The 24,918-nt window shown below is 44.7% G+C and overlaps 1 protein-coding gene across 4 annotated transcripts in view; it reads right to left on the bottom strand.

Annotated features, from left to right (window-relative positions):
• Window positions 1-24,918, bottom strand: part of TBC1D1 (TBC1 domain family member 1) — a 244,551-nt gene that overhangs the window by 5,652 nt on the left and 213,981 nt on the right. For all 4 annotated transcript variants that reach the window (XM_064366284.1, XM_064366292.1, XM_064366294.1 and 1 more), the window contains 3 exons: window positions 16,548-16,792; window positions 14,499-14,658; window positions 6,993-7,162 (listed from right to left, as the gene is read on the bottom strand). In XM_064366284.1, coding sequence (XP_064222354.1) covers window positions 6,993-7,162; window positions 14,499-14,658; window positions 16,548-16,792 — 575 coding nt within the window. The remainder of the gene's footprint in view (window positions 1-6,992; window positions 7,163-14,498; window positions 14,659-16,547; window positions 16,793-24,918) is intronic.

Here is a 24,918-nt window from a genome sequence, read left to right as displayed (position 1 = left end):
GATCAGAACACACATTCAGAGCGGGAAGTCAGACTTTAAAATGGCAGAAACTGTCTCTCTACTGCATTTCCTTAAGCAACTCCAGTGTTGTTAAAAATCAGTGTAAAACTCCCTCTTCTGATGGCACCCTATTAGCATTCAAACTAGCCTAGCTTCCCTGGAATCAATTTTCAAAAACCAGGTTTACTTTCTCACCATTCCCAACAATCCTATTTTGTCTTCCTTGAGATGAACTTTTCAGCTTGCTGTTTTTGATTTAATTCAGTGGATAATACTAATAAGGCACAAAAGTCATTTGATGTCTAAAAACTAAAATCCATTCTATCTGTGGTGTGTGTGTGCATGTGTGTGAGGAGTGTAGGCGGGAGAGAGAGAATTGTTTACTGGATTGAACTGATTCTCTTTTGTCCCTCAGAGCCACAGTGAGGTCAGCAGGGATTATTATCTCCATTTGACAACTGAGGTAACTGGCTCAGAGGCTTTGAGTCAACCTTAAAATCAGGGCTTTACTGGCAACTCTATGAACTTGAGCTAGGTACTTAACCTCTCAGCCACAGTTCCTGGCCTCCCACCTGGGGCAGACAGCGTCCACCTCCCAGGACAGCTGTGATAATTAAACAAGGCAACTCATGGATGTTCCCAGCACATGCCTGGCAGGTTGAGCAGGTACTCTCTTAGCTAAGGGATCTGCTTCCACACACCTGTCACAAACCCCTCACATTTCAACCTCAGCCAAGCCGTCATCAATGGATGCCACATCATGGAACTTCTGAATAGTCTGAACAGTAAAAACCACAAACGTTAAAACTGAGATTGTTTGGCACTCGTGTATAATTATAAATATGGTGCTGAATGAATATCATGTACACAATTACTCTTTTTCTTCCACAAAGATTTATTTTTAAATGATCTCCTAACCTGGAAAGCCTAGGAACAAAACCTCGGTCTTTCCTACAGATGGATGTTCTGTGTTAAGTTAATGGCTCTCAGCTGTGCCCAAAGTCATAAACTCTTCCAGGCCTCCATTAATCACCAGGAGCCACCCCGGAGCGCAATCATCTTTGCTTAATTGCCTGATGATCTCCTGACTGCCAAGACTCTTACGGCCCTTCATTCTGCAGTTATGCCCCCGAATTTATCCCAAACCATGGCAGTACGAGGCTGGCGGTCAAAGGAGAACCTTGGTCACTGAACGTCACTTTCAGCCCTTGGGCTAATTACTTGGGGAAAGAAAAGAAGATGGGAGGGGTGCCTGTCCCTGCACCTTAGAGGGCACAAGTGATCCCCTGCCAGAAGCAGTTCTCAGCCAGAGGAAGAGCAGGAAGGCCTCACATCAAAAACCTTATCCTTCGGTATGTTGTCTCAGATGAATAAAAAAGGCGAAAACTAGGTGTTGATGGGAAAACAGGACACATACACTTTAAGGTGTTTTCCTATCTTGTCTGAGTCGCTCCTGAGGCTGGACAGGTACAGCACCTGCCTCCCCTAGGGTCCTGCCTAAACCATTCCCTGAGCACCGGTCACTACACAAAGCTGACAGGTACCCGGCCCCTCTACAAGGGGGACTGGCTCTCGTCTTCTTTCTTCCTGGTCCATCTCAGAGCAATTCCACTGGAGTCGTAATTACTGGGGAGCCTGAGCCTTCCCATCATACTGGCTCTCAGGTTCTTCAAGGTTTTCAGGCAACTTCCAGAATTTTGGTACCGACAAAAATTTCTTTTCTGCTTGCCAAAGTAGGAATAACCTATTACCACATTTTTGATGCTTTGCTGAAAAGATAAAACTATTTTGAGTTACTGAAGCACTAGAGCTACATTATAGGAAGCTTAAAAAATAAAAAATTACCAAATACAACTTTTACATCTAGTTATATTTCCTTTAATCTTTCCTAAAAGCATGTCTTTCTAGTTATAAACATAACCAACATAAAATTTCCTATCCCACTTTTCCCTTAAACATTGTATCAAATAAGAGCTTTTTCATGTTGCCATATAAAACTGGCTTCATGGGTATTCTACCAACTTAGCATACCATATTAATCCAGTCATCAAGTGTTAGACATCTAGTTACTTCCAAGTTTGTTGTTGTAAATGACAAGTCTAGGAGAATATCCTTATACATATGGCTTCCCTCATATTTTGGATAATTTCCTGAGGATACATTCCAAGAAACGGGATGACTGAGTCAAAGGGTATGAATATTTTACTGGCTTGGGATATGTATCGCCAAATTGCCTCCCAAGAGCGAATAATCAATGTGCACTGCCACATGCTAATGTTCTGGATACAGTTTACCCTCGGGGCTGGGTACTGGCACTAAGAAATATCTTTCTGTTGATCTAGTAGGGTCAAGCGTTATATGTTACGTGAGTTTAAATTATGCCCAAAGCCAAATATTTTCCCAGATACTTCTTTACTGGATGTCTCCTCTTCGGTGAATTGTCTGTGTATGTTCTTGGCTCATTTGCTATTGTAGACTCAGCATTTCTCTTCACAGTCCACGGACACTGATTAATAAAGTCATGAACCCCGATGGTTTGCAGAACTTGCCACAGAGCTTCTGCCTTCCTAACCCCTGGCCTCCAACCTGCTGGTCCCATTGTCATACCAAGGGCTGGAGAGTGGGAGCAATCAGCCCAGTATCGAGGGGGCGCACTGTCTGTAGTGAATTACAAAAATAATAATAAAACCCACTAAAAGTCCGTCTGCTTGTTATTACCACCACATGTAAGTGATTTTCAAGAATGCCAGTGGTAAACCACTTCTCCCCGCCATGCCACGCCGCACCCTCCTCAGATGGCACCAGCTTGTCCCTTTACAAAAGGACTCCTTTTCCATGGTGCAAACTGCCCAAGAAGTGACGGTTCCCCCACAGGCAGAAGAGGCACCTCTGGCCCTGATTTTGAGGTGTGTCTTCTGAACACAGGAACCCTGGTTTCTAACCTGCAGGCTCAACGGGAACAGGGATTCCTCTGTTCGTCGCGTTGCTCTCAGAGTTGCCCACAGCAGGGTTTCTTAGCTGTTTGTGTGCATGTGAATCCCCTGGGGATCTCGCTGAAATGCAGATTCTGATTCAGCAGGTCTGGGGTGGGGCCCCAGATGCTGCGTTTCTAACAAGCTCTGACATGATATGACAATGCTGGGCTGAGGCTGTGCTCTGAGTGGAGCCTAAAGGATGCTGAAAATAGGCTATTTTACCCTGCCTCCCAAAACCACCCTTCCTCTTCTTCCTTAAACTGAGCTGAGGCTTCACAGTCACACGGCACCCACTGTGACAAGAATACAACACCAGCCTCCCTTTCCTTTGTTTCTAATTATTTCAAGTTTCCCTTCTTCTTGGGTCAGAAGACGTTTATGGTTTATTCAATGGACAGTTCCTTCGGTAAGTACACTGCCACAAAGGCTTCAGACGCCCTTGGTCTTCTGCCCTGGGCTCTGTCACCTTTAGAATTGCCCTCCCTGGCTGTTTCCAGCCTGCCCACATTGAGCCAGAGCTCCAGAGTCCTGTCCTTAGCTACCTTCTCTCCCATCCAGGATCCAGGCTGTGTCCCAGTTGCTCAGGCTGAGACTATCTTATAGGGAGGGCATTTAATGAAATGGAGCCACGGCTATCACAGAGGACCACCCAGATGCCCTCACCTCCCGCCCCAGCCCATCTGTACACAGGGTAGGATGCTCCACCATTTGCAATGGAAGCATCCCTTACTTCTACTCTGAAGACCCCCAAGATTCGGGCTTGGGGATCCCTGAGGCTGCAGAGGAATCATGCTGCACCCCGAGTCTGCTTTCTGTGTAGAATTTAAGACTACGGCACCCTCTGGAGGGGAGGGGGCAGTGGGAAAGCAGAAAGCCTGACAGAGAACACTCATATGTCAAGTTCAAATAGAAATACTGGAGGGAAAGAGGGCAGAGAGTTGCCTGGGGATAGATCTACTTTCTGTAAGGACCATAGACAGAATAAAAGCCTGGGCCCCAAATGCAAATTTTTGTGCTCCCGATACCCCCCAAATGCTGAATACATCAGGTTCTGAGAATTGCTCTCTGTGCTCTCATTCCTGTCCCTTCTCACAGGCTGTGATCTTGTAGTTCAGGGATCAGCAAACCACTACCTGTGGACCAAACCCATCATGCTGCATATATTTTAAAATAAAGTTTTATTGCAACATAACCCACCATCCCCTTACATGCTGTCGTGGATTTTCTGTGCTGCAAAGGCCGAGGTTAGTAGCTGTGACCTTATGGCCTGTGAAGCCTAAAATATATCCTCTCTGGCCTCTTCAGAAAATGTCTGCCAGCCTATCTTAGGTCATCTTTTAGATCCAGCTGGACTCAAAGACCTCAGCTCTAACCTCATAGCCCTGGCTTCCACAGGCCATGCCTTTTCTACAAGTGGCTAGGCATGTTACTCTCTGCTCAGCTTCATCTATAAAAATAGGGATTATAATACCCTTATCTCAGAGTTATTAAGAAGTCAGTGGAGGCCAGGCACGGTGGTTCATGCCTGTAATCCCAGCACTATGGGAGGCCAAGGTGGGCAGATCACTTGAGGCCAGGAGTTCAAGACCAGCCTGGCCAACATGATGAAATCCTGTCTCTACTAAAAATACAAAAATTAGCTGACCATGGTGGTGCACACCTGTAATCCCAGCTACTTGGGAAGCTGAGGCACGAGAATGATTGAGCCCAGGAGACGGAGGTTGCAGTGAGCTGAGATCGTACCCTGCACTCCAGCCTGGGCAGTAGAGCAAGACTCAGTCTCAAAAATAATAAAAAAAAAAGTCAGTGGAACAATGAATGGCAACTTCTAAATAGCCAAATAGTGGCCTGAAACAATCCAGGTACACACACAGCTGTTCTCTTTCCATGCTGTGTCCATTTCCACTCTTCCAGCACTGAAAAAACACCTGATGTATCCTAAGTATACTCAATAAGTTTTATTTTTTGTTTTTTTTTTTACAGAAAATAGGAGAAAATGGGATTTTTTTCTGGTGCTCAATACTTAGGAGGTAAACAATGTCAGCTGGGATGGCCTGGGGCTGGAAGCAAGGTGACACGCTGGGCACTGGAAACAGCTCTCAGTCTAGCAACCAAGGCTCTTGGGGTCTGCACTAGTAGCTGTAAAACTAAGTACATGCAACGAAAGCTTTAAGAAGGGAATGTATGAAAGAATGAATGAAAATGCCAGAAATCCAAGAATCAAAAGGGTGGAGAAATCAGTATTATACTGACTTCCCTACTAATGCTAGTAGGGAAAAACCCCAAATTAAATGACTCCCCAGAGGGAGACCTGCGAAAGCACTCTGAGGTGAGAGGGACTTGAGTTTGAATCCCCACCTTTCTACTTTGCAGCAGAGTGAGTGTGGGTCAGTTAGTGAATCACTTTATAGCCTCTCAGGAGTGCGGCCATGACTGAATGGGATCATGTGTGTATCTAGATGCCCACCCAACCTGGCAAAGAGCAAGGCCCCAACAAGCCAAAGCTATCCATATCAAGAAGAATGTGCCAGGGAAGGAAAGGAGATGGAGAGGCTATCACTTAAAGATGCATGCACAGTGGAAAAAAACTGCTCTTTCATAAGGGAACATGCAATGTGCAAAAGGAAATCCAAAGTTAACAACTGGTATGAAACCTTCTCTTTTTTTGCAGGCCAGACTTGCATCTTTTTCCGTGCCTAACACTGAAGGTGCGGCAGCAAATGAAAATCGTGAACACTGCATTTGGATGCAATCCACTGGAATCATGGATTCTGTTAGGACTATCAGAAATCTCCAGAGTAGGGATTTTTCAAAAATAGCTTTATTTTGCCATTTGTTTTTACCCAATTGCTCTATGTTTTCATTATACAGTTGTGTGTTGCATTACAACATTTTGGTCAATGGTGGACTGCATATATAATGGTAGTCCCATAAGATTATACTACCATGTTTTTATTGTACCTTTTTTATGTTTAGTTATGTTTAGATACACAAATAGTTCCTCTTGTGTTACAATCACCGACAGTGCTCAGCACAGTCACATGTTGTAAAGATTTGTAGGGTCTAGGAACAACTTGCCTAGGTGTGTAGTAGGCTATACCACTTGGGTTTAAGTATACTTTATGATGTTTGCACAATGATGAAATCACCTAATGATGCATTTTTCAGAACTTATCGCTATTGTTAAGCGGCACATGACTATCTGGAGCAGGTTCTAGGTGTACAAGAGGCCTGACTGCTGACTCTGCAGTGACTCAATTATGATGAAATCCCTTCCAGTGCTTTCGTAGCTACCCGGCCTCTGGACACTTCCAATGGTGCCCCTTTCTCTGCTAAGCGGTGTAGTTCTCCATCGTCAGCAACCATTACTGGAATGTTCTTCCTTATACTGTACAGGATGAAAATCTGCTCCCATGACCAGCCAAGGGCATTTTCACCATCTAGTCTAGCTGGATTCCTAGTAAAACTCATCTCCCAGCCTTTAACATGTCAGAGGGTAATGGTTCTACTGTATACTGAAACCAGAGGTACTGAAGCCACAGATACTGAACTGAATTCAGAAAAAAAAAAAATCACGAAACAAATTAATCGAATATATGTTCCCTATCATAACTTTGTTATCAAAGAATTATTCTGAGAAAATTCCAAATAATACCATTCAACACACAACAAAAAAAATCAAAGCACTCAATGTATAAAACCCAACGTTGCATAAGTATATTTACTTCAGAAGAACAAGCTACTAGAGCTGAAGTCTCTTAAATGTAAGAAACCACACGTAACTTGTGCTGGTTTTTAGACCTAAGCATTGCCACCATGTTTCCTAGGTGGCATTTCGCCGTCACACTCACAACACACACTCTCACGATCATTCCATGCATATGCCTCCTCCCTGCCAGGCATCGTGCAGGATGCTGTTCAGAACACAAAGTGGAAACAGTTCCTGCTCAAGAGAGATTTAAGTTTCTACATGTCGAGGATGGCTTAAGCGTTTGCAAAGTTTGGACTGACTCATACCTGATTGATGGTCTTTTCCATCTGTACCAAGCCCAGGTTGGGTAGCGTGTTTTTTATAAAGTCAACTATGGTTTCTAGGTTTTCATGCTGCAGAATCAAGGGTTTATGGCTTCCCAACAGACTTAAAGCCACTTTAAATATGACCTCTGTTCCCTGAAGAAAAATCATATCTGAGAAAACACAAAAATGCAGAAAGTTAAACCAGACCAGTTTCTCGCGCAGTACCATTCCACTGCCTCTTCCACACATCACAGAGGAAGAGGGTGGGAGACATAACCCCACACTGCAAACTTTATTTCATTTTTGGAGCCTGATAGCTCAGATAGTGTTGTCAAGACAGTATTGCAAATAAAAGTACATAAACATTAAAAATAATGTTTTACTCTGAAAATAAAATTCAAACATGCTTCAAAAGTTAAACTGGGAAAAGGAGAAAGTTTTTATTAGTCTATTTTTCCGGGAATCCTCCTGGGTTTTAAAGGAGATACTAAAACATGTTTTTATGGGTCAAGCTAAAAGATTTTTATAGATAAGGCATCAGAAATTAAGATAGAGTAAGTGAAAAAGTGTCTCTTTTCCTGTATTTGGAAATACGGAATAGAATTCAAAGACCTTTAAAAACTGTAAAACAGCTGTACAAATGCAAAAGTACATTATTAAATATAAGTTTACTGATTTTTAACATGATAATGGAATAAAGAACATTTTTCCCTCTGAAGAGTTTAAAGAACTTTGTCAAGGTTACTCTCCAGTTCTGGCCATATTTTGTTGTTAGAGTGGCTGGTGAATGGATGCAATTCTTATACAGACTGCAGAGTAAGAGGGAGGGCACTGGCCAGGACAGCCAGCTGAGCAGCAAGCCCAGCCCTGTCTCCTCTTCCTCGTAGAGTTGAAGCTGCTGGGGAAAAAAGAATCAAATGTCTTGGGGTTAAAGCAGAGCCACAATAACTATTGGGTGACTAAATTGAGGTAGGTTACCTAATAACTAGAATAATAATATTAGAAAAAACAATTTTAAAAATCAGAGTAGAAATATCATTAGAGGCAAGTATCAGTATTTCTTTTCACTCTTTTGGCTGAAAGATAATGGAAGAGAGAAAGAAGTTGTAAATTTCATCAAATCAAGGAAAGCAAAAGCAGGTGAGAGGAAGAATCTTCTGCAGGAAGCCTCTCTCTAGATGGTTAATATGATAACATTTAAAAGCCGGAAGACACAGAAAAGCAAAGGCTGGATGCTGCTGTGCAAATGGGAAACTGAATTCCTGTAGTTTCTGAACAAAGCACAGTGAGAAATGACAGACCGAGGGGACTGCTGGCTGGGACAGCCCTCAACAACCTCTTTGACCACCACAAAACCCTTAATTAACCACGTGAGCTGAGCTGGGTGCAACCTAAGCCATCCCAGCAATGAGATCAGCCTGCTTCTCCCACCCAGCTCAGGGCCCACACTCTTTCCACAAACATCACAACTGCTGATGGCTCAGTGTGGCCCCAGGAAAGTAGGAAAGATTAATCCTTCACTTCCTTCTTAGGTCTGGTTGTTGAGGCTGGGAGGATATACTAGAGAACTAACTGTGTCTTTGAAATCTGAGCTTTTTAGGGGAAGTGTTACATATACTAAGGCAGGCCAATTGAATAATATTCCTCTGAAATATCTGGTTTATAAAATAGACCGTCTGCCCCTATAAATTCCCCACTACAGAAAAGAAAAAAGATCTAAAATAATACTATAACAAGATGTATTTTTAAACCGAAATGACATATCCAAAAACAAAACTCTAAAGTAAATTTGAAGTTTCAGTGGCTTAGATGGTAAGACTTCCTAGACACATTTCAATATATGAACATTTCTAGCTGAACAAAAACTGAGGACATCTTACAGAATAAAATATAAGACCTTTTTTGCAGGGATCCTGGGGAAAGGCTTTCCCTACCATACCCATGATTTTCTCTAGCTTGGTCTCTTTACTCTCTGAGGGACAAGTGCCTTAAGTTAGGTACAGTACCACATCTAAGCCAATGAAAATAAACAATTATTGGGAAACTTTTGTGAGCACAACCAAATAGACAAGTCACATCAATAGTCTCTTTAGGTTAACAGCAGATCTTCTGAGTTTTATTAGGATCTTGGTTTTTACAATAAATCAACTTAGTAAGTGCTTCCTCTGATTCCAAACTGAGATTTTCCTGGAAAGAAAAGGAAATTTGGAGGGGAGAGGGTGTGTATGTGTTTTAAAGTCTCTTTATTGATATGTTAAAAAATTAAGACATAGCCCTGGGCATGTTTATTTTATTGGATCTGTTTGTATTTGATGCAGTTAAAAAACAAACTTTCTTTCCTAATGCTATTCACAACATCTTAAGAGAACTCTGCTGAGAAGTGTCTTCTACTCTAACTTAATGAGCATCCATTGAGCATCTAATACACGCCAGGCACCATATTAGGCACTGGAGATTAAGCCATGAGCAAAAGACAACAAACACGCTGCAGAGACACCAAGGAGTTCTGGCTTGGTAGAGTTATGCCCAGGGTTACGAGAACAAAGAGGAAAGAAAAAGCCCACAAGAAGGTGACTGCATGAAGAACCAATGCAAACTTCCTAGGTCAGAACTCAGGGATTAATACTCTGAATAAAAGGAAAAGACTGATGCTTGTAATCCCAGCACTTTGGGAGGCCGAAGTGGGTGGATCACAAGGTCAAGAGATCAAGACCATCCTGGCCGACATGGTGAAACCCCATGTCTACTAAAAATACAAAAATTAGCTGAGTGCAGGGGCACATGCCTGTAGTCCCAGCTACTTGGGAAGCTGAGGCAGAAGAACTGCTTGAACCCAGGAGGCAGAGGTTGCAGTGAGCTGAGATTGCGCCACTGCACTCCAGCCTGGCGACAGAGTACCATCTCAAAAAGAAAAAAAAAAGGAAAAGAGGGTGTCAATAGAGAGAAGTGTGCAGGAGCCTGAAAAACAGTCTGGCTGGCAAGGCAGGGGCTCTGGTTGTGCAGGGCAGAAGGGGGGCAAACGGGCAGGCAAGTCCAGATCAGCGGGGCCTCTGCCCAAGCCAAGCAATTCTAACATCCCCCAGAGCACCGCAGGAATCGCTGAAGGCTTTTTGTTCCTTTTCTCAGTATGTCAGTGGGTTGGTAAGGAGGTGACATTAATGAGATGCAGGTTATGGGTATGATCCCTGCAAGGGCTAGTTAGCGTCAGACAGAGAAAAGCCACCTTTGGAGACCACGCTGATTGATTCATGCCAGGGACTCCCAAACACCTGCTGCCAGAGATGCTCCATTCACCACCACTCCTCCCATTCAAAGCACCCATCCCTCCAAGGCCTGAGAAACCTCAGCCCCAGAAGCTTCTGTGAGACAGGGGAGGTCTTAAATCGGGAGATGATTTGGATGCACGATGGAGGAATGTGCTTAAACAGTTGAAGGAAGGGCCGCAGGAAGCTCTGTTTGGGAGGAAGGGCCTCCTAAATTTTCTGATGACACTTGGGGGCAACACTGACAACCTTTAGAGAATGTGTACTTTTTTCTGGCTTTGGAAATTTTAAAAATTACATCTAATTTTAAAATAAAGTGAGGAAAAATGTTTCCTATAAACCCACTGCCCCAAACCAATTATTTGGAAGAATGTCTTCCAATATCCCTATACATTTACATTCTGGAATTTTTTTTTTTTTTTAAAGCAGTAACTCCCCTTGGAAAAGCGACCCAATGTCCTGCATTTGAAAACTGCCCTAGGAGAAAGTGAACAGCCAGAGGCACCCTGTGCAGTGTGGCAGAGTAGCCTAGCTCACAACACTGTAGCCCGAGTCCTTTCGGTGGGACTTTCCTTCTGCCTCTTCCTTCTCTCCTCTCCTTTTAGCCACCTAGAAACAGGCAATAGGTTTCATCGGGCAGGAAATAGAGAGGAATCTTGAATTTAGCTGACTCTACTACTCAGCACTGTATTCACAGAGAACAACACAAAGGAACTTCTTTTCTTTGAGGCCATTTCAGCAGTCCTCTTATTGTATTACTGTGTATTGGAACTCGATGTGAAAATAAACTCCTCATGATCTCAAAGTGCAATCTTCCTACGTGAGCTTACACTGCATCTCTTTCCCAGCCACCTTTGTCTTTGTCAAGGCTGAGCCTTCTCAACTTTCTCCTGGAAGGCTGCAGCCCTCCGATTGTGGCTCCCCCACATTCTAGGAGTAACATAAGTGGGAGGATGAAGGCTGATGACAGTGCTGTGCAGAACAACAGCACAAACAGACCGAACACACACTCATCATCACCGTTCATCATGTTACCTCAGTAGCTGGACATTTTCCTGGCCGCAGAAACAACTGTGTTTTCAGTCTGTTTTCATCCTAAAGCCTCTCTAAGCCTTTGCTATACTGCAGGCGGCTTCTGTGTTTTTTTGCCAAATCCTTAGTTTTTGTTTGTTTGTTCGGTTTTGGGATTTTTTGAGACGAAGTCTCGCACTGTTGCCCAGGCTGGAGTGCAGTGGTGTGATCTTGGCTCACTGCAACCTCCACCTCCCGGGTTCAAGTGGTTCTCCTGCCTCAGCCTCCCGAGTAGCTGGGACTACAGGTGCGTGCCACCACGCCTGGCCAATTTTTGTATTTTTAGTAGAGACAGGGTTTCGCCATGTTGGTCAGGCTGGTCTTTAATTCCTGACCTTGTGATCCACCCGCCTCGGCCTCCCAAAGTGCTGGGATTACAGGTGTGAGCCACCACACGTGGCTGGAACTCTTCATTTTTATACTCCACCTCCTCCCTCATATATTTGGCAGCACATCCTATAGAAAAACATCAGGGGCCGAACACTGCAGCCTCCTCCTCCATCAGGAGCAAGCCAGGTCCTGTTTTTTAAGATTTTTTCCCACTAAAGGCAGATGTGATGAGAAAGTAAACAGAGCAAGCATCTCTCCCAGGGCACTGCTGCACTCCAACTATAAAAATACAGGAAGGGGCTCCTGACATTATGGGACACCAGGCAGAAGGACTGCCATTCAGCAAGGAGTGATGACAGTGTGAAGGTTCAGGCGCACACATCACTGGCAGCTGCCCCTCCAAGTGGCAGATACATACTTGATGCCAGGTAATCTATTAACTCATATATGAGCTATGCTGGTACAAACTGAAATATTTTACATATATATATATATATATATATATATATATATATATATATATATATATTAGTGAACAGTCAACAAAGTTCTATGTGTTTTTAGAGTTTATTCAGACTTAAAGGCTTATAATGAAATGGGTCTTGGGCCAAAAAAAGACTGTAGTACCTGAATGGCAGGCTTTGAAATAAAAAGCTAAGCTATCTGCATCATGGAGCAAAACATACACAATTCTCTAAGTCACCACTGCTAAAAATAGACATGGTTTGTAAAAACCTATCTTTTCTGTTTGTAAGTACTGAAAGATGAGATGGACTGTGCAAAAAAAAAAAAAAAAAAAAATGTAAAAGCAGTTTTTGCAAAGTGACATCACAACCCAGTGCAGCCTTGAGATCCCACTTCCTGCCTCTAATCCCAGGAGCCCTTGGCCAGCCGGACAACCACCCACTAAGGACAGCAGGAGTCTGTGGGATCCAGGAATTATGTAGACACTGGCATCTTTATCCATAATGTTTATGAGACTCCTAGTCTCACCACTGCCTACAAAATCTACAGAAAAATATCCGACCTCTACAGGCTGCGGCTTTATTTATGAAGTCATTAGAGTGAGCTTCAGAGAGCTTCGAATTACTCTGCAACAGAAGGGCTATCATTTCCAAAGTGGAGTTTGCTTGTTTTTTAATGTCTTTTCGCCCATTTATGAATCGAAGGAAAAATTTCTCTTCCAGAGCCCCAGAACTTTCTGCAAGCCACAGCTCCAGTGCCTGTGGCCCCAGGGCAGGGATGACTCAGTGATGACCCCTCAGCCCCCTCCAGTCTGTGGTCAGCCCGGTTGCCTTGGGAGAATTTTCTTCACAAACCAAGTAATTTAATGCTTGAGCTGTTTACAAACCATTAACAAACAGTGCTCCCTCCTCCCCATTTCCATCCTAGCTTCTCTTCATGACCCTGTATGAAAATCATAGCTAAAATCTGGAGAAAATGTAAGGAAGGTGGACTAACCATTTTCTTTTCATTTCCAGGGTTAGAAAAGTCAAAAACATAGAAGTTATTGGCAGGAAAGCTTAAAGCCTGGAGCTTGAGATTTTAGTTTCTGTAACTCCTTCATTTGTAAACTAAGCACACCATTTTGAGACTTATAGTTATCTTTTTTTTTTTAAACTATGGTGTAAACCTTCATGAAATCTCACTAAAGATATGTTTAACCAGGAGATAGCTTTTTGTATCTATTTTAATTTAGTGGTTTTATATTTTTAGGGACAGAAAATAAGGAACATGAATTATTCCAGTAAAGCAAAATGGGAAATAATAAAAATCCAGTATTTGGGGGAAAGGAAAAGAGAGAAGAAGAGTAAATGCTCACTTATATTAAAAAGTAAATTTTAGGGTTTCTAGAATTTGGATATTTAAGATGTTTACCCAGAGCATTCCTGAAGTAGCACATTCAGTGTCTTTAAATATTTCCCTTAAGATGCTCTCTAACCCTAAAAACAAATTTTTTAAAGATCACGTTTTTAAGCTGTCAAGTGATGCTTAAAAACATGCTTGATCTGTAATAACTATCATTTTTTTAGTAACCTCCTCCTTTACAATAAAAAAAGAACCTGAATTGTCAAAAATATCACTTTTATTCTAAAGTAGGGAAAACAAACTGTGCGTGAACTGACCGTGCTGACCACTTTCCACTTGGTTCCTGATGTGCACGTGGACGGCCCTATCCCTGCATCCCAAGGCAGGTTGAAGGCTTCGTGTACGAACACCCACCTAACTTTCACAACGTTCTCAAAAAGTGAATCGGGAATATAAAGGCAGATCTTACACGTGAACCACCCAAGGTAAACAGCGGTGGCACAAGAGTAGCAGCGGCTGAGACATGGCACGAAGGCAGGAGGCCTTCATGGGTTTCAAGGCTGAGGGGGGAGAGCGCACCATCCACACGGAGTTGTCACTCGAGGTCCTAACACTGGTCTCCAAGAGAGTGACTTGGGAGAAAATGTAGAGCCAAGGGCAGGAGGAGGTGCCAAGGAAATCTAGAAAGGGCAGTAGCCCAGAGGCCCATGGTTAGCATTGGTCAGCACTCACAACCCAGAGCGGCTGAGGAAGGCAATTCATCAGAAACACACACCTGCAGCTCCGAACGTCTGTTCTAGGGAGGGCATCCTGGTGAGGGACTCAGTTCCACATCCCACAAGATGAAGGATCGAGGGAAGCCCCGCGATTATCAGAACTCCAAAGTCACAAAACCCACCCCTGACTAATCTTAGACTAGCAAACAATACCCTGTTCTGCTAAGAGCTGTCGGTATAAAAATAAGAATCACAATGGCGAGACAGGAAATGCTTCTCCTCTAACAAGAGAAGGCTGGTTCTTTACTAATGCTCACCGAAGACTCTGGCTACGAATCCCAGTGGGAACTGTGAGGCAAACACGGTGAGGAACCAGGGTGCAGCATAGAGGCTGGGGCCGATCTCGTGCTCCTCCAGGTGATTGTAGAGGTCTCTGTGGTAATCGTGAAGCAGCCTCGAGAGCTGGTACATCTGGATCTGCGGGAAGACGGCCACAGGGGCTGGGAATTAGGGATCTGCCACAGCGACAAAGTTATGCCTACTGCTTACAGGGTGGGCATAAGAGAAGACTCACTAGAACTTTACACGTTCTATCTGGCTTGTGATCCACTGACCTCAGCTACTAATTCCCCCAACAAGTACTTCTCGAATGCCCGCTGCTGCCAGGCACTGGCTGAGTGTAGGCCCAGGACACTAACGCTGGGACTTCTTCTACCACTTCCTTTTCATTGTTCCCTTGTATACCTTGGCTAAGAAGATCTAAACATCTGTCTTGTGCAAACGTTTCATAAATTCTCTTACAAATACAAAAACTCAAGCCCGGAGGAATTAGAAATATGAAGCCAGTCTCTCTATTAAGACTGAATTAGGGACATCTTATGATTCCATAGAAGTGCACTGTACTTGTTTACTTAGGAAATTCGCTCTGGACCTCTGAAATTACTTGTCAATAGGCAGGACAAGCATAATTTCTTTTGGTGTATAACATATGGAATATCCAGATCCCTGGCAAGTTAAAACAAGAAGACAAGTGTACATCTTAAGATGAGGAAAAAACACAACTTTTTCCAACTAAAGTGGAACTCAAACTTCAGAGAATGGCATGGTTCTGGCAGGAAGCTCATGCCAGTTCCTAGCAGTGCCACCAAGCATTCCAGGCCTCACAGAGGCCTGAGACTCAAGAAGAAACAGTGACCTACAGAGGGTCAGAATCCTGCTGAGATGCACCAAGTTGGATGTGTCCTATCCAAATTAAGAGAAAGAAAACAAAACCATTTTCAGAGGCTCAGACAATATAATCCCATAAGCACCAGCTGTGGCTCTCCTGTATGGAAGACAGTCTAATCAACCAAAGCCACCCGCCCCAAAAGAGTTGTGTGTTACATAAATTATAGAAAACTCGAAAATTCCACCGCCTGGTGGCAGCTGTCCTTAAAGTTAATAGCAGGAATGTAGGAAGACCCTCAGAACACATGGGGAAAGCGTTAGGTGGTCAAAATCTTTCAGTGCGTGAGCTGACTTCCTTCTGTGATATTTGTGTTCATGTGGTCCGTATGCACAGGTCAAGGTGAAAAGATTTTGAATCACATAATGTGGTGCTCTCAAAGTCAGTCCTTGGCTCTAATGTACCCCCTCCCAGGATACTTTCTAAGGCTCTGAAGGCCTAGTATCTTACTGGTAAATGACATATCAACACGTGCTGCAACATTTGAAGCAACAATTAGGAATATTCCTGAAGCAGCATCCAGAGTTTTCCCTCTGAAAGGCAGCAAGAGCAGCACATGGTATTTGGAATACGCTGCTGTGTTTGGTTTTCTCTGACAGAACTGTTCATTCAACAAATACTTATGGGGTACCCCGGCTAGAAGTGTGCCCCGGCTGGAAGTGGGGAACACAGCATCAGGGTGGGCAGGATGAGCTTCTCCCAGGATGTGATATTTGAGCTGAACCGGAGATGACAAGGGTGGGGTGAGGCAGAGGAAGAGCAGATGCAGAGGCTGGGAGGTAGGAGTGACATCATCTGATGGTTGATAGGGGCAAGAGGGAGGGCCCTAGAGTCAGAGGGGCCTGGATTTCCATTCCAGCTCTGACACTCGCTAGCTGTGGGACTGGGCCCAATTTAGTAATCTTTGGAGCTTCAGTTTTCCCACCTACAAATTGAGCTGATGAACATTTGTCTTCCTATTACGTTATTAGAGGGAAGTGCAGATGATGCGCTTGGAATAATACCTAGCACAAAGTCCTTTATCAGCATTACAACATTACACTATTACCTGATGGTGAAAGAGCTCTGCGGCATACCTGGAGAGGGATAAGAAACATCCTTAGCATTTTGTTCTATTAAAGACATAAGGAACGCTCTCTACCTGTAAAATAATCATGTCTGGCCGATACTGTTTCCGCAGCCCCATGTCAAACATCAGAAACTTGAGCATTTTAAATGCCTCTTCCTCACTCATATGAAGAAGCAAAATGCCTGCGACAAAGCTGAGACCTTGGCAATATCCTACTTCCTGGTCTAGAAGTGAGTAGGCCTTCAAAATGTTGTAAAGCGACAGCTGTCCTGCTCCAAGCTGGGCAGAGAAGTACGGGTGTGTAGGAAAGGTTCGCCCTGTGAAAAGAATATGTATTAGTCATAATAATAAAAACCAAAAAAGAAAGCCTATTGAAGCAGAAATCCAATGTGCTTCAGAATAAGCAGCAAAATCTTTAGAAGCTGGATCATAATATCAATCAGTCTTTGCCACCTCCTCTGCAGACAACGTCAACCAGTTGTTCCTGGAATAACATTTTCAATTAAAAATCAGCAATGACTCATGGTTTATTTATGTATTTATTTTTTGGTGGAGGTACAGGTGAAAGAAATTAGAACTACCTTCAGTCTTGGAAATAACCGAACTTCAAACTAAAAAAAAAAAAAACTGTTGGCTAGGCACTACTCACTGTGGCTCATCTCTGTAATCCTAGCACTTTGGGAGGCTGGGGCAAGCGGATCACCTGAGGTCAGGAGTTCAAGACCATCCTGCCCAACATGGCGAAACCCCGTCACTACTAAAAATACAAAAAATTAGCTGGGCATGGTGGCAGGCGCCTGTAATCCCAGCTACTCGGGAGGCTGAGGCAGGAGAATCTCTTGAACCCGGGAGGTGGAGGTTGCAGTGAGCTGAGATCGCACCATTGCACTCCAGCCTGGGCAACAAGAGCGAAACTCTATCTCAAGAAAACTGTTAAACCTCTGGATAAAACCTCTATGCTAAAGAGGAACACACACAGCTCTTCCTCTCTACCCTGCATCCCGCGCCCATCCCAATCCCAGCAGCATCTAATGCAGCTAAAAGGCCTCGCCTTGCTACAAACACTCCCTGGATCTGTTTTTCCCAGACTCACATATTATGCCTGCAAATGCTGCACACCACACGCAGATCTCTGCACTTTCAAACCATAGGCAGTGTTTTGAAACAGCCTGAGGAGCAGCAGGTGTTTTCTTTTACACAAAAACTCTTCCAAAAAGAGTTAAAAAAAAAAAAAAAAAAGCTCTCAACATCCTGATTATTTTCACAAAAAGCTGGTATTCAAATAAGGCTTAAAAGACTTCTTTTGTCCAGGAGGTTTTTGTGGCTGATACTTGTCAAGTTCCTCTTCCCCCTCCTCTGGAACGTGACTGATGGGAGCGCCTGTTTCCAGGGAGTAGAGAAGTACTTGAACTGATTAAGAGAAGACACGTCTGGAGCCAGGCAGCTGGCAGCCAGGGCCAAGCTTGGACCCAGGTGAGAACTGTGAACCTGCTTGGATCAGCCACAGTCAAAGGTGCATCTAGGCCACATGTTAATTGTTCACTGCAATTAATGGTTTCAGCACAGAGAGGAACATACATTCATGGGCTCTTCCTCAGCTTCCTGAGAAAGAGTTTATAAATCAGTCCAGATGTGTTTATCTGAACTTGATTCAAGAGGAAGGCAACAGTCTCCTAATTATTGTCCTGATTTCTCATTCTATATTCACTTCTTGCATGCTCTACCTCTTTCCCAACAAATCTTCCCAGATATACCCTGCACAAGTCACCTTGCTGCTAGTAAGCAATCAATAGCTCTCCAGTGCTCAAAGAACAAATTCACTCTGTTAGCCTGGAGCTCCGTGCACTCACCTCCCCACCCAGCTTCCCAGGTTTATCTTCTACTCTGGGGCTTAGCCCAGGCACTAGAAGCGGGGGCTCCTGGGTGTCTGACTCCTCTGCTGGGTGGGTGGGTGGGCGTGTGTGTGTGTGTGTGTGTGTGTGTCTTTGTGTATGCAAGTAGAGCAATTGGTAGCAGCATGTGGAACTGAACTGGAATGTGATCCCCATGCAGGATTTAACAGATTCTAGCAGCTACATTAGAAAGTAACAGGTGAAGTTAATTTTAATTAGATATTTTGTTTAACCCAACACGTACAAAATATTATCACTTCAGCATTAATCAACGTAAAAATACTAAGACATTATGCATTCTTTTTTCATGCCAGGTCTTTGAAATCCAGTGTATTTTTTATACTGACAGCACATCTCAGTTTGGAGTAGCTGCATCTCAAGGGTTCAACGGCCACATGTGGCTTCTGTACTTGGCAACACCAGTGTATTGATTTCCTCATAGTCTCAAATATACCCACAATCTCTTTCATTCCATTCCCCTTGCAGGCTCAGCTTCCAAGAAGACGGAGGGCTTCCCCACCTCTGCATTTTTGCTGATGCTCCTATCCCATCCTGAATGCACCCCCTCCCCTCTGGTATCAAATAGGTGCCAGTAGCAGAATGTGCAGGAGTCATGTGGCATAAAGAAACACAGGGAAGGTTTAGTTATTTTGAATTTAATCTGTCAGTGTTACCGCTTTAGCTAATGACATACCCTCTCATGTTAGCTAACTACCTCCCACAGAAACCAGAGCCCATGCTAATTGACCCTGCTTGTAGAGTGGCTATTTCATATTTAAGCCTCAAAGCATCCCTAAGAGGGTGGGCCTGGCAGGCTGGGGAGTGACCTGTGCTAACTGGCCACTTAAGAGTGGTCAGAGGCCAGGCGCGGTAGCACATGCCTGTAATTCTAGCACTTTGGGAGGCCGAGGTGGGTGGATCACCTGAGGTTGGGAGTTCAAGACCAGTCTTGCCAATATGGAGAAACCCCGTCACTACTAAAAAATACAAAATTAGCCAGGTGTGGTGGCACATGCTTGTAATCCCAGCTACTTGGGAGGCTGAGGCAGAAGAATCACTCGAACCCAGGAGATGGAGGTTGCAGTGAGCCAAGATCACACCACTGCACTCCAGCCTGGGCAACAAGAGTGAAACTCCATCTCAACAACAACAACAAAAGAGCAGTCAGACCGTGGGGGCAGGGCTGGCTTCACGGGTGTGTGTTCTGCACAGTCACTGGCTCTGTGCTTACAAGGACCTCACACAAGGCTTCATGCTTTGCTATTTCTGCCTTGAAATTCCTAATAATCTTTCAACAAGGAGTTCTCCATTTTCATCTTGCAATAGGCCCTGCAAATTATGTACCAATTTAAGGGAGGCAGCCCCCTAAGCAGCTCCAAAAATAGCTAGAGCCACCTTCCTCCCAGCCTTGCTATCGAGTGGTACGTTATGAGAAAGCAAACCTTGGGCCAAATTCTGCCAAACATATGACCTTTATGAGCAAGCTGACACGTGACAGAAACCACACAGGGCCTCTCGCATGCTCTGCACTCAGGCCTCCAACAAGCACTTCTCGAGAAAGGTTCAACCAGAGGAGGGCACTGTGGCAATCGGACAGCAGAGCCAGGCCACCCACAGTCAGGCAACACAGATCAAGTGTGGGGACCCAGGACCGACAGGCACTGGCCTCAAGTGCTGCTTCAGAGTCGCTGGTCCCAGGGTCTGGACGCCTTTCTCATCAACCACGGTGCTTGAACATATTCATTTTGCTAGTAAAACATTACATGTAGCGCCCCTTCTGCTAAGAACAACTATCTGATGTGCATTTATTTCAATGGTATTTGAGGTAAGTACAAAATGGCCTCTGGCACGTGCAGCTCAGAATGGACTACTTAGCTTCCCTGAACCTTAGCTTCCTCTTTTAAAAAATGAGCAGAACCTGGCTGGACATGGTGGCTCACGCCTGTAATCCCAGCACTCTGGGAGGCTGAGGCAGGTGGATCACAAGGTCAAAAAATCAAGACCGTCCTGGCCAACGTCATGAAACCCCGTCTTTACTAAAAATATAAAAATTAGCTGAGTGTGGTGGCAGGTGCCTGTAGTCCCAACTACTCAGGAGGCTGAGGCAGGAGAATCACTTGAACCTGGGAGGCAGAGGTTGCAGTGAGCTGAGATTGCGCCAGGGCACTCCAGCCTGACAGTGAGTGCGAGGCAGAGAGTGAGACTCCATCTCAGAAAAAAAAGGGGGAGCGGGGCAGAACCCATAGCTTGCAGAGTGGGAGTACATGTACCAGGCCTAATGCAAATGTTTGCTATGAATGGTGTTCAATAATGGGCAATAATCTTCAGATACACCACACACATTATAAAATCCCAGTTTCCAAACAGGAAGACAAAAGGGCACACTTATGACAGTTCTGTAGCACAAATGCAAAATAAGTTACATTTAAGATACAGGAGCCACCTTGCAAAACCATTCCTTTATCAACTATAACACTGCATATGAGCCAGTAAATCTTGCATTCTGACAGCCTTCCAGAGGCAAAGGAAAGTTATGTCCCAGCAACTAATTTTCACAAAATTTGGAACTCACAAACAGGTAGAACTGAATTGAATTCCAAATAATAACAATTACCACCACTACCTAGATTCAGCAAAACACCTGTACACCCCACACTTTCAAATCTCTTGTTATTACCCAAACTGGTCAAGGCTTCCAGGGTACAATTTCAGAAACTGTCATTGATTTTCTTTATGCAGAAAACCTGTCCTGCACGAAACTGGCCAAGCTAAAACATGTCTTCCAGTGTGTTCTATGAGACTCCCAAATGCAATTTCCTTTCCCACTGCACAGTGAGACAGGCCTCCGGGTTCACTACCAGGCTGGAGAACAGCCGCAAGTCTCTGGCCTTCAGCTCCTGACTAGCGGGAGAAGCAGGACAGCTGCACCCATTTGACTTTGTAACACAGCCCATGTTTTACATGAAATTCTATTGGGGGAGACACTATTTTCCTGTTTTACATTCTTCCAAGTCAATAGTTCTCACTGTTTGGTCTGTCTGAAGACCTCTAGAGATCTCTGAGAGCCTTTTATGGGTCCATGAGGTCCTCGTTGGCTTTTCCAGGTATAGAGCTGGGCAAGGTCAGCTTTTAATTTTTATGCTTCAAATAACAAGCAAAATGGATTAAATGAAGCAAATAAAATTCAGCAGATTCTATTAAATCAGATATTAAAGAGATTTTCTTTTAAATGTAAAAACAGTGTCACTCTTCTAATTTTATTTTGGAAAACAGTCATTTTTTAATAATTTTTATATGTATGAGTTTATTATAGCTATGCAAAAATAAATACAAATCAAATACATACTAATCTCAGTTTTAATTAATTGCTAATATGGTAAATATTGATAGGAATTATCCATGGAAACAAAAGCTCTTTGGGCTACCCAATAATTTTAAAAGTGAAAGGCATCCTAACATCGAAATTTGGGAACACCTGTTCTAGGCTAACAGGACCACGAGGGTAGAGAGTGAATGAGTGGGATTAAAAGCATTTCCTGGAAAATACATATTTGGATAATCCCGTGTGGAGCACTGCAGCCCTCCAGCTCTCATTTGGAAAGTACTAGGCTAGTGCTGGTGGCATCCCACAAAGACCACCCACCCATAGGATGTGCACCTGCTGCAGGGGACCAGAGCTGTGGGCAGAGGACCCCTGAGAACATGAGCAGCCCCTTGCACCTCACTGCCAACTCAAGGCACATGAACTCTGAGCAAAAGACTGCTTACTGTTTTTGTTGGATTTGTTCACAGTCTGTGAACAGATTCTAGATTGAAGCTCTGCCTCAACAAGACAGGACAGAAGGTCGCACACCCCACAGGAGAAACCTGGGAAGACGCCAGCTCAGGGAAGGCTAATTTCTGCCGACTCAAGGGTGCCCTGGTCAAACTGCACCATCCTTCCTACAAATGCATCAGGATACGAAGTCTGCCTCTTTCAACTGTATGTTACCATTTACCACAAAGCAGAGAAGTGCAGGCCCTTTACATTTTTCTGTAAAGCATTCTACCTTCATACACAAAATGAGAATGGGATTATTAAGTGGAGAGGGTCAAACATGGGCATAAATAAACTCCTTTATTCATATTAAAAAGACATTCGATGTGTCTTGTGTGTCTAAGTGGAGAAATACGTCAGAAAGGCCTACAAGGTGATCTGCAATTCAGACACATTTCTAAATGACCTAGAACTTCATTTTCATAATGTGCTCCACAAACTAAGTGTTCCCCTGAAACTTCGCTCTTCTAAGGGATGTTCTTCCAGGATGAATCTTTCCCTTCTTTATCACTTGGAGGGTGAAGAGCCTTCACCCAGCAATTTTCAGGCAGGAATCCTATCAGGATCACCTGGGGGCTTGTTAAACCTGCACATCCCAGGCATCAGAAATTCTCAATCAGCAGCCGGTCAAGGACGGTGACCTCAGGAATGTGCTTTTCACAAGCCCCTCAAGAGATCTTGCAGGTCGTCCCTGTATGGTGCTGTGAGAAACCCCATCCCATCTTAGAGTGTCCTGCCTTACTCTATTCAGAGCCCATCTGACTGCATTTTCAGCAAGACCCCTGATATCTCGGCTCTGTTTACTATGTGGCAGCTGCTACTGGAGGCCAGAGGTCTCTTGCAGCAAACACGGGGCCACCCACGAAGACAGGCAGTCTCATGGTGCCTCTGAACAGTTGACTAACAAGCTTCTTTCTTTTGCTCTTTTCTCCAGGCAGTGGTACTGGCAAATCAGCAATCTGACACTGACCCTCTAACTCCTCTGCAGAAGAAAAACCCTACAACCTAATGATGTGGAAGATTCCTTCCTGGATGAAGATCTGGGAAAGTAGGGTATGATCCCCTGCAGGGATTTTAAACTGTGCCGCCCCCTTACGGACCTATAATATGCAGATTAACAAATCTATAGTAGTAATTGATGTGGGGGAGATTAGGTGCATTCTTGTTTCAGCTTTCTGACTTAATGGTGCTCCTGGGTTTCTGGGCCTGTTAAAGAGTTCTTTTGGCTGAAGCCCTTCGATCCTGGGATGGGCTGCACGCCTCACTGGGGAGTGCGGCTGATGGCTGGAAAGTGTTCTAGGCCAGGATGCTGGGGAGGGAGCAGATGACGTGAAGCCTGAAGGAGTCCCCTGGGAGTTTCCCAGTGTCACTGGCAGCCCCCAGTGTGGCCAGGACCACAGAGGGAGCCCCAGACAGAAGGCAGGCTGCTGTGCAGTCCATGTTGTGTACTCCAGGAGAGTCAGAGAAGAGAGAAGAAAACGGTGTCAACTGTCTGAGGGCTGGACAAATGGATGCAGATGGGTGGGGCAGGCTCCTGACCCCAGGCTTCGAGAAGACTATGTGAGTATCATCTGCTAGGCACAGAGCAGTTGCCTCTGACTGGTGTGATATACTCCAAGGGAACATGATTCTACCAAAGCAGAGTGGAGACAGTTGTGTGAGGATGGAGTGGGCAGAGCCAAGAAACACAGAATTATGGCACCCTAGAAGGGATGTGGCATGGAGACTGAGGAGACCTGGCTTCCAGAACTCCTTCTGCCACCAAGTAACTCGCAATGTGGGCAGAGAACTGAAGCTCCCCAGGGCTCATTCATGTCCTCTAAGTTGGAAATAATGGCACGTGCCCAATTTCACACAGAGTGTGTAAAGATGAGATCTGACAAAGGCTGAGAAAATATTTCACAAATTACAAAATACTACCCAGCTATGAGGCCTATTATTCTTACTCTTTGGAGGAAAACACCTTGCAAAAAAAAAAAAAAAAACCTGTTTAGACTAAAAGCCAATTTGAGAAAGCATAGCAAGAGGCAGGAAAAAATACCCCACGGAAACTCAAAATATATCCAGCCAAGTATTCTGTTCTTCTGGCCAGAATATGAAAGTCACTTTTTAAGGAAAACTGAAATCCGGATCTGATTCTGCTCTATACTACACACCTTCGCTGGGCCTTGAGGTAACCGTAGTGTAGACTAAACAGAAAGTGTAGACTAAACAACTGACTCGGCCCTAGCGCGGCCTTGGGTGAGAGGAGACGGGGAAGGAACGGGTGAAGCCTGGAGGAGCTTTTGAGGGAGGCCTCCCTGGGCGGAGTCGGCCAGGGTACCTGGGACTCCACTGCCAGGTCTGGGCCAACCCCAGTTTCCTGGTTCCAGTGGGGAGAGGAGACTGACCCCAGGGATCCCAGGAAAAAGCCTGGAGAGAGACACAGGGTGACCTGGGAAATGTATTGCCTCAAGTGAAGGCCCTCTCAGGCCCTCGGGAAGTATGTGGAGGGCATCCAAAGTGGAGGCCAGGATGGGAAAGAGTGGGGAAGAGAGAGGGGGTCAGCGCTGTCAGGGATGGGGGTGGCAGAGGGAGAGGGCGGGGAGATGCAGGAAGAGGACTTGAATGCAGCCAGCCCTGCCAGTGGATGAGAAAGGCTAACCCCCGGGCTCCCACACACCTCCTGCTAGCTCAGGGAAGGCGCCCAGCCCTGCAGGAGAGGCCGTGGTGGGGTGCAGGCACACACAGTGCC

This window comes from Aotus nancymaae, unplaced genomic scaffold, assembly GCF_030222135.1.
Source record: "Aotus nancymaae isolate 86718 unplaced genomic scaffold, 86718_ANA_hifiasm-v0.15.2.pri h1tg000006l, whole genome shotgun sequence".
In the NCBI taxonomy this organism is placed as follows: Eukaryota; Metazoa; Chordata; class Mammalia; order Primates; family Aotidae; genus Aotus; species Aotus nancymaae.
Note: the sequence above shows the minus strand (reverse complement) of the source record. Positions and strands in the feature narration are given on the sequence as shown.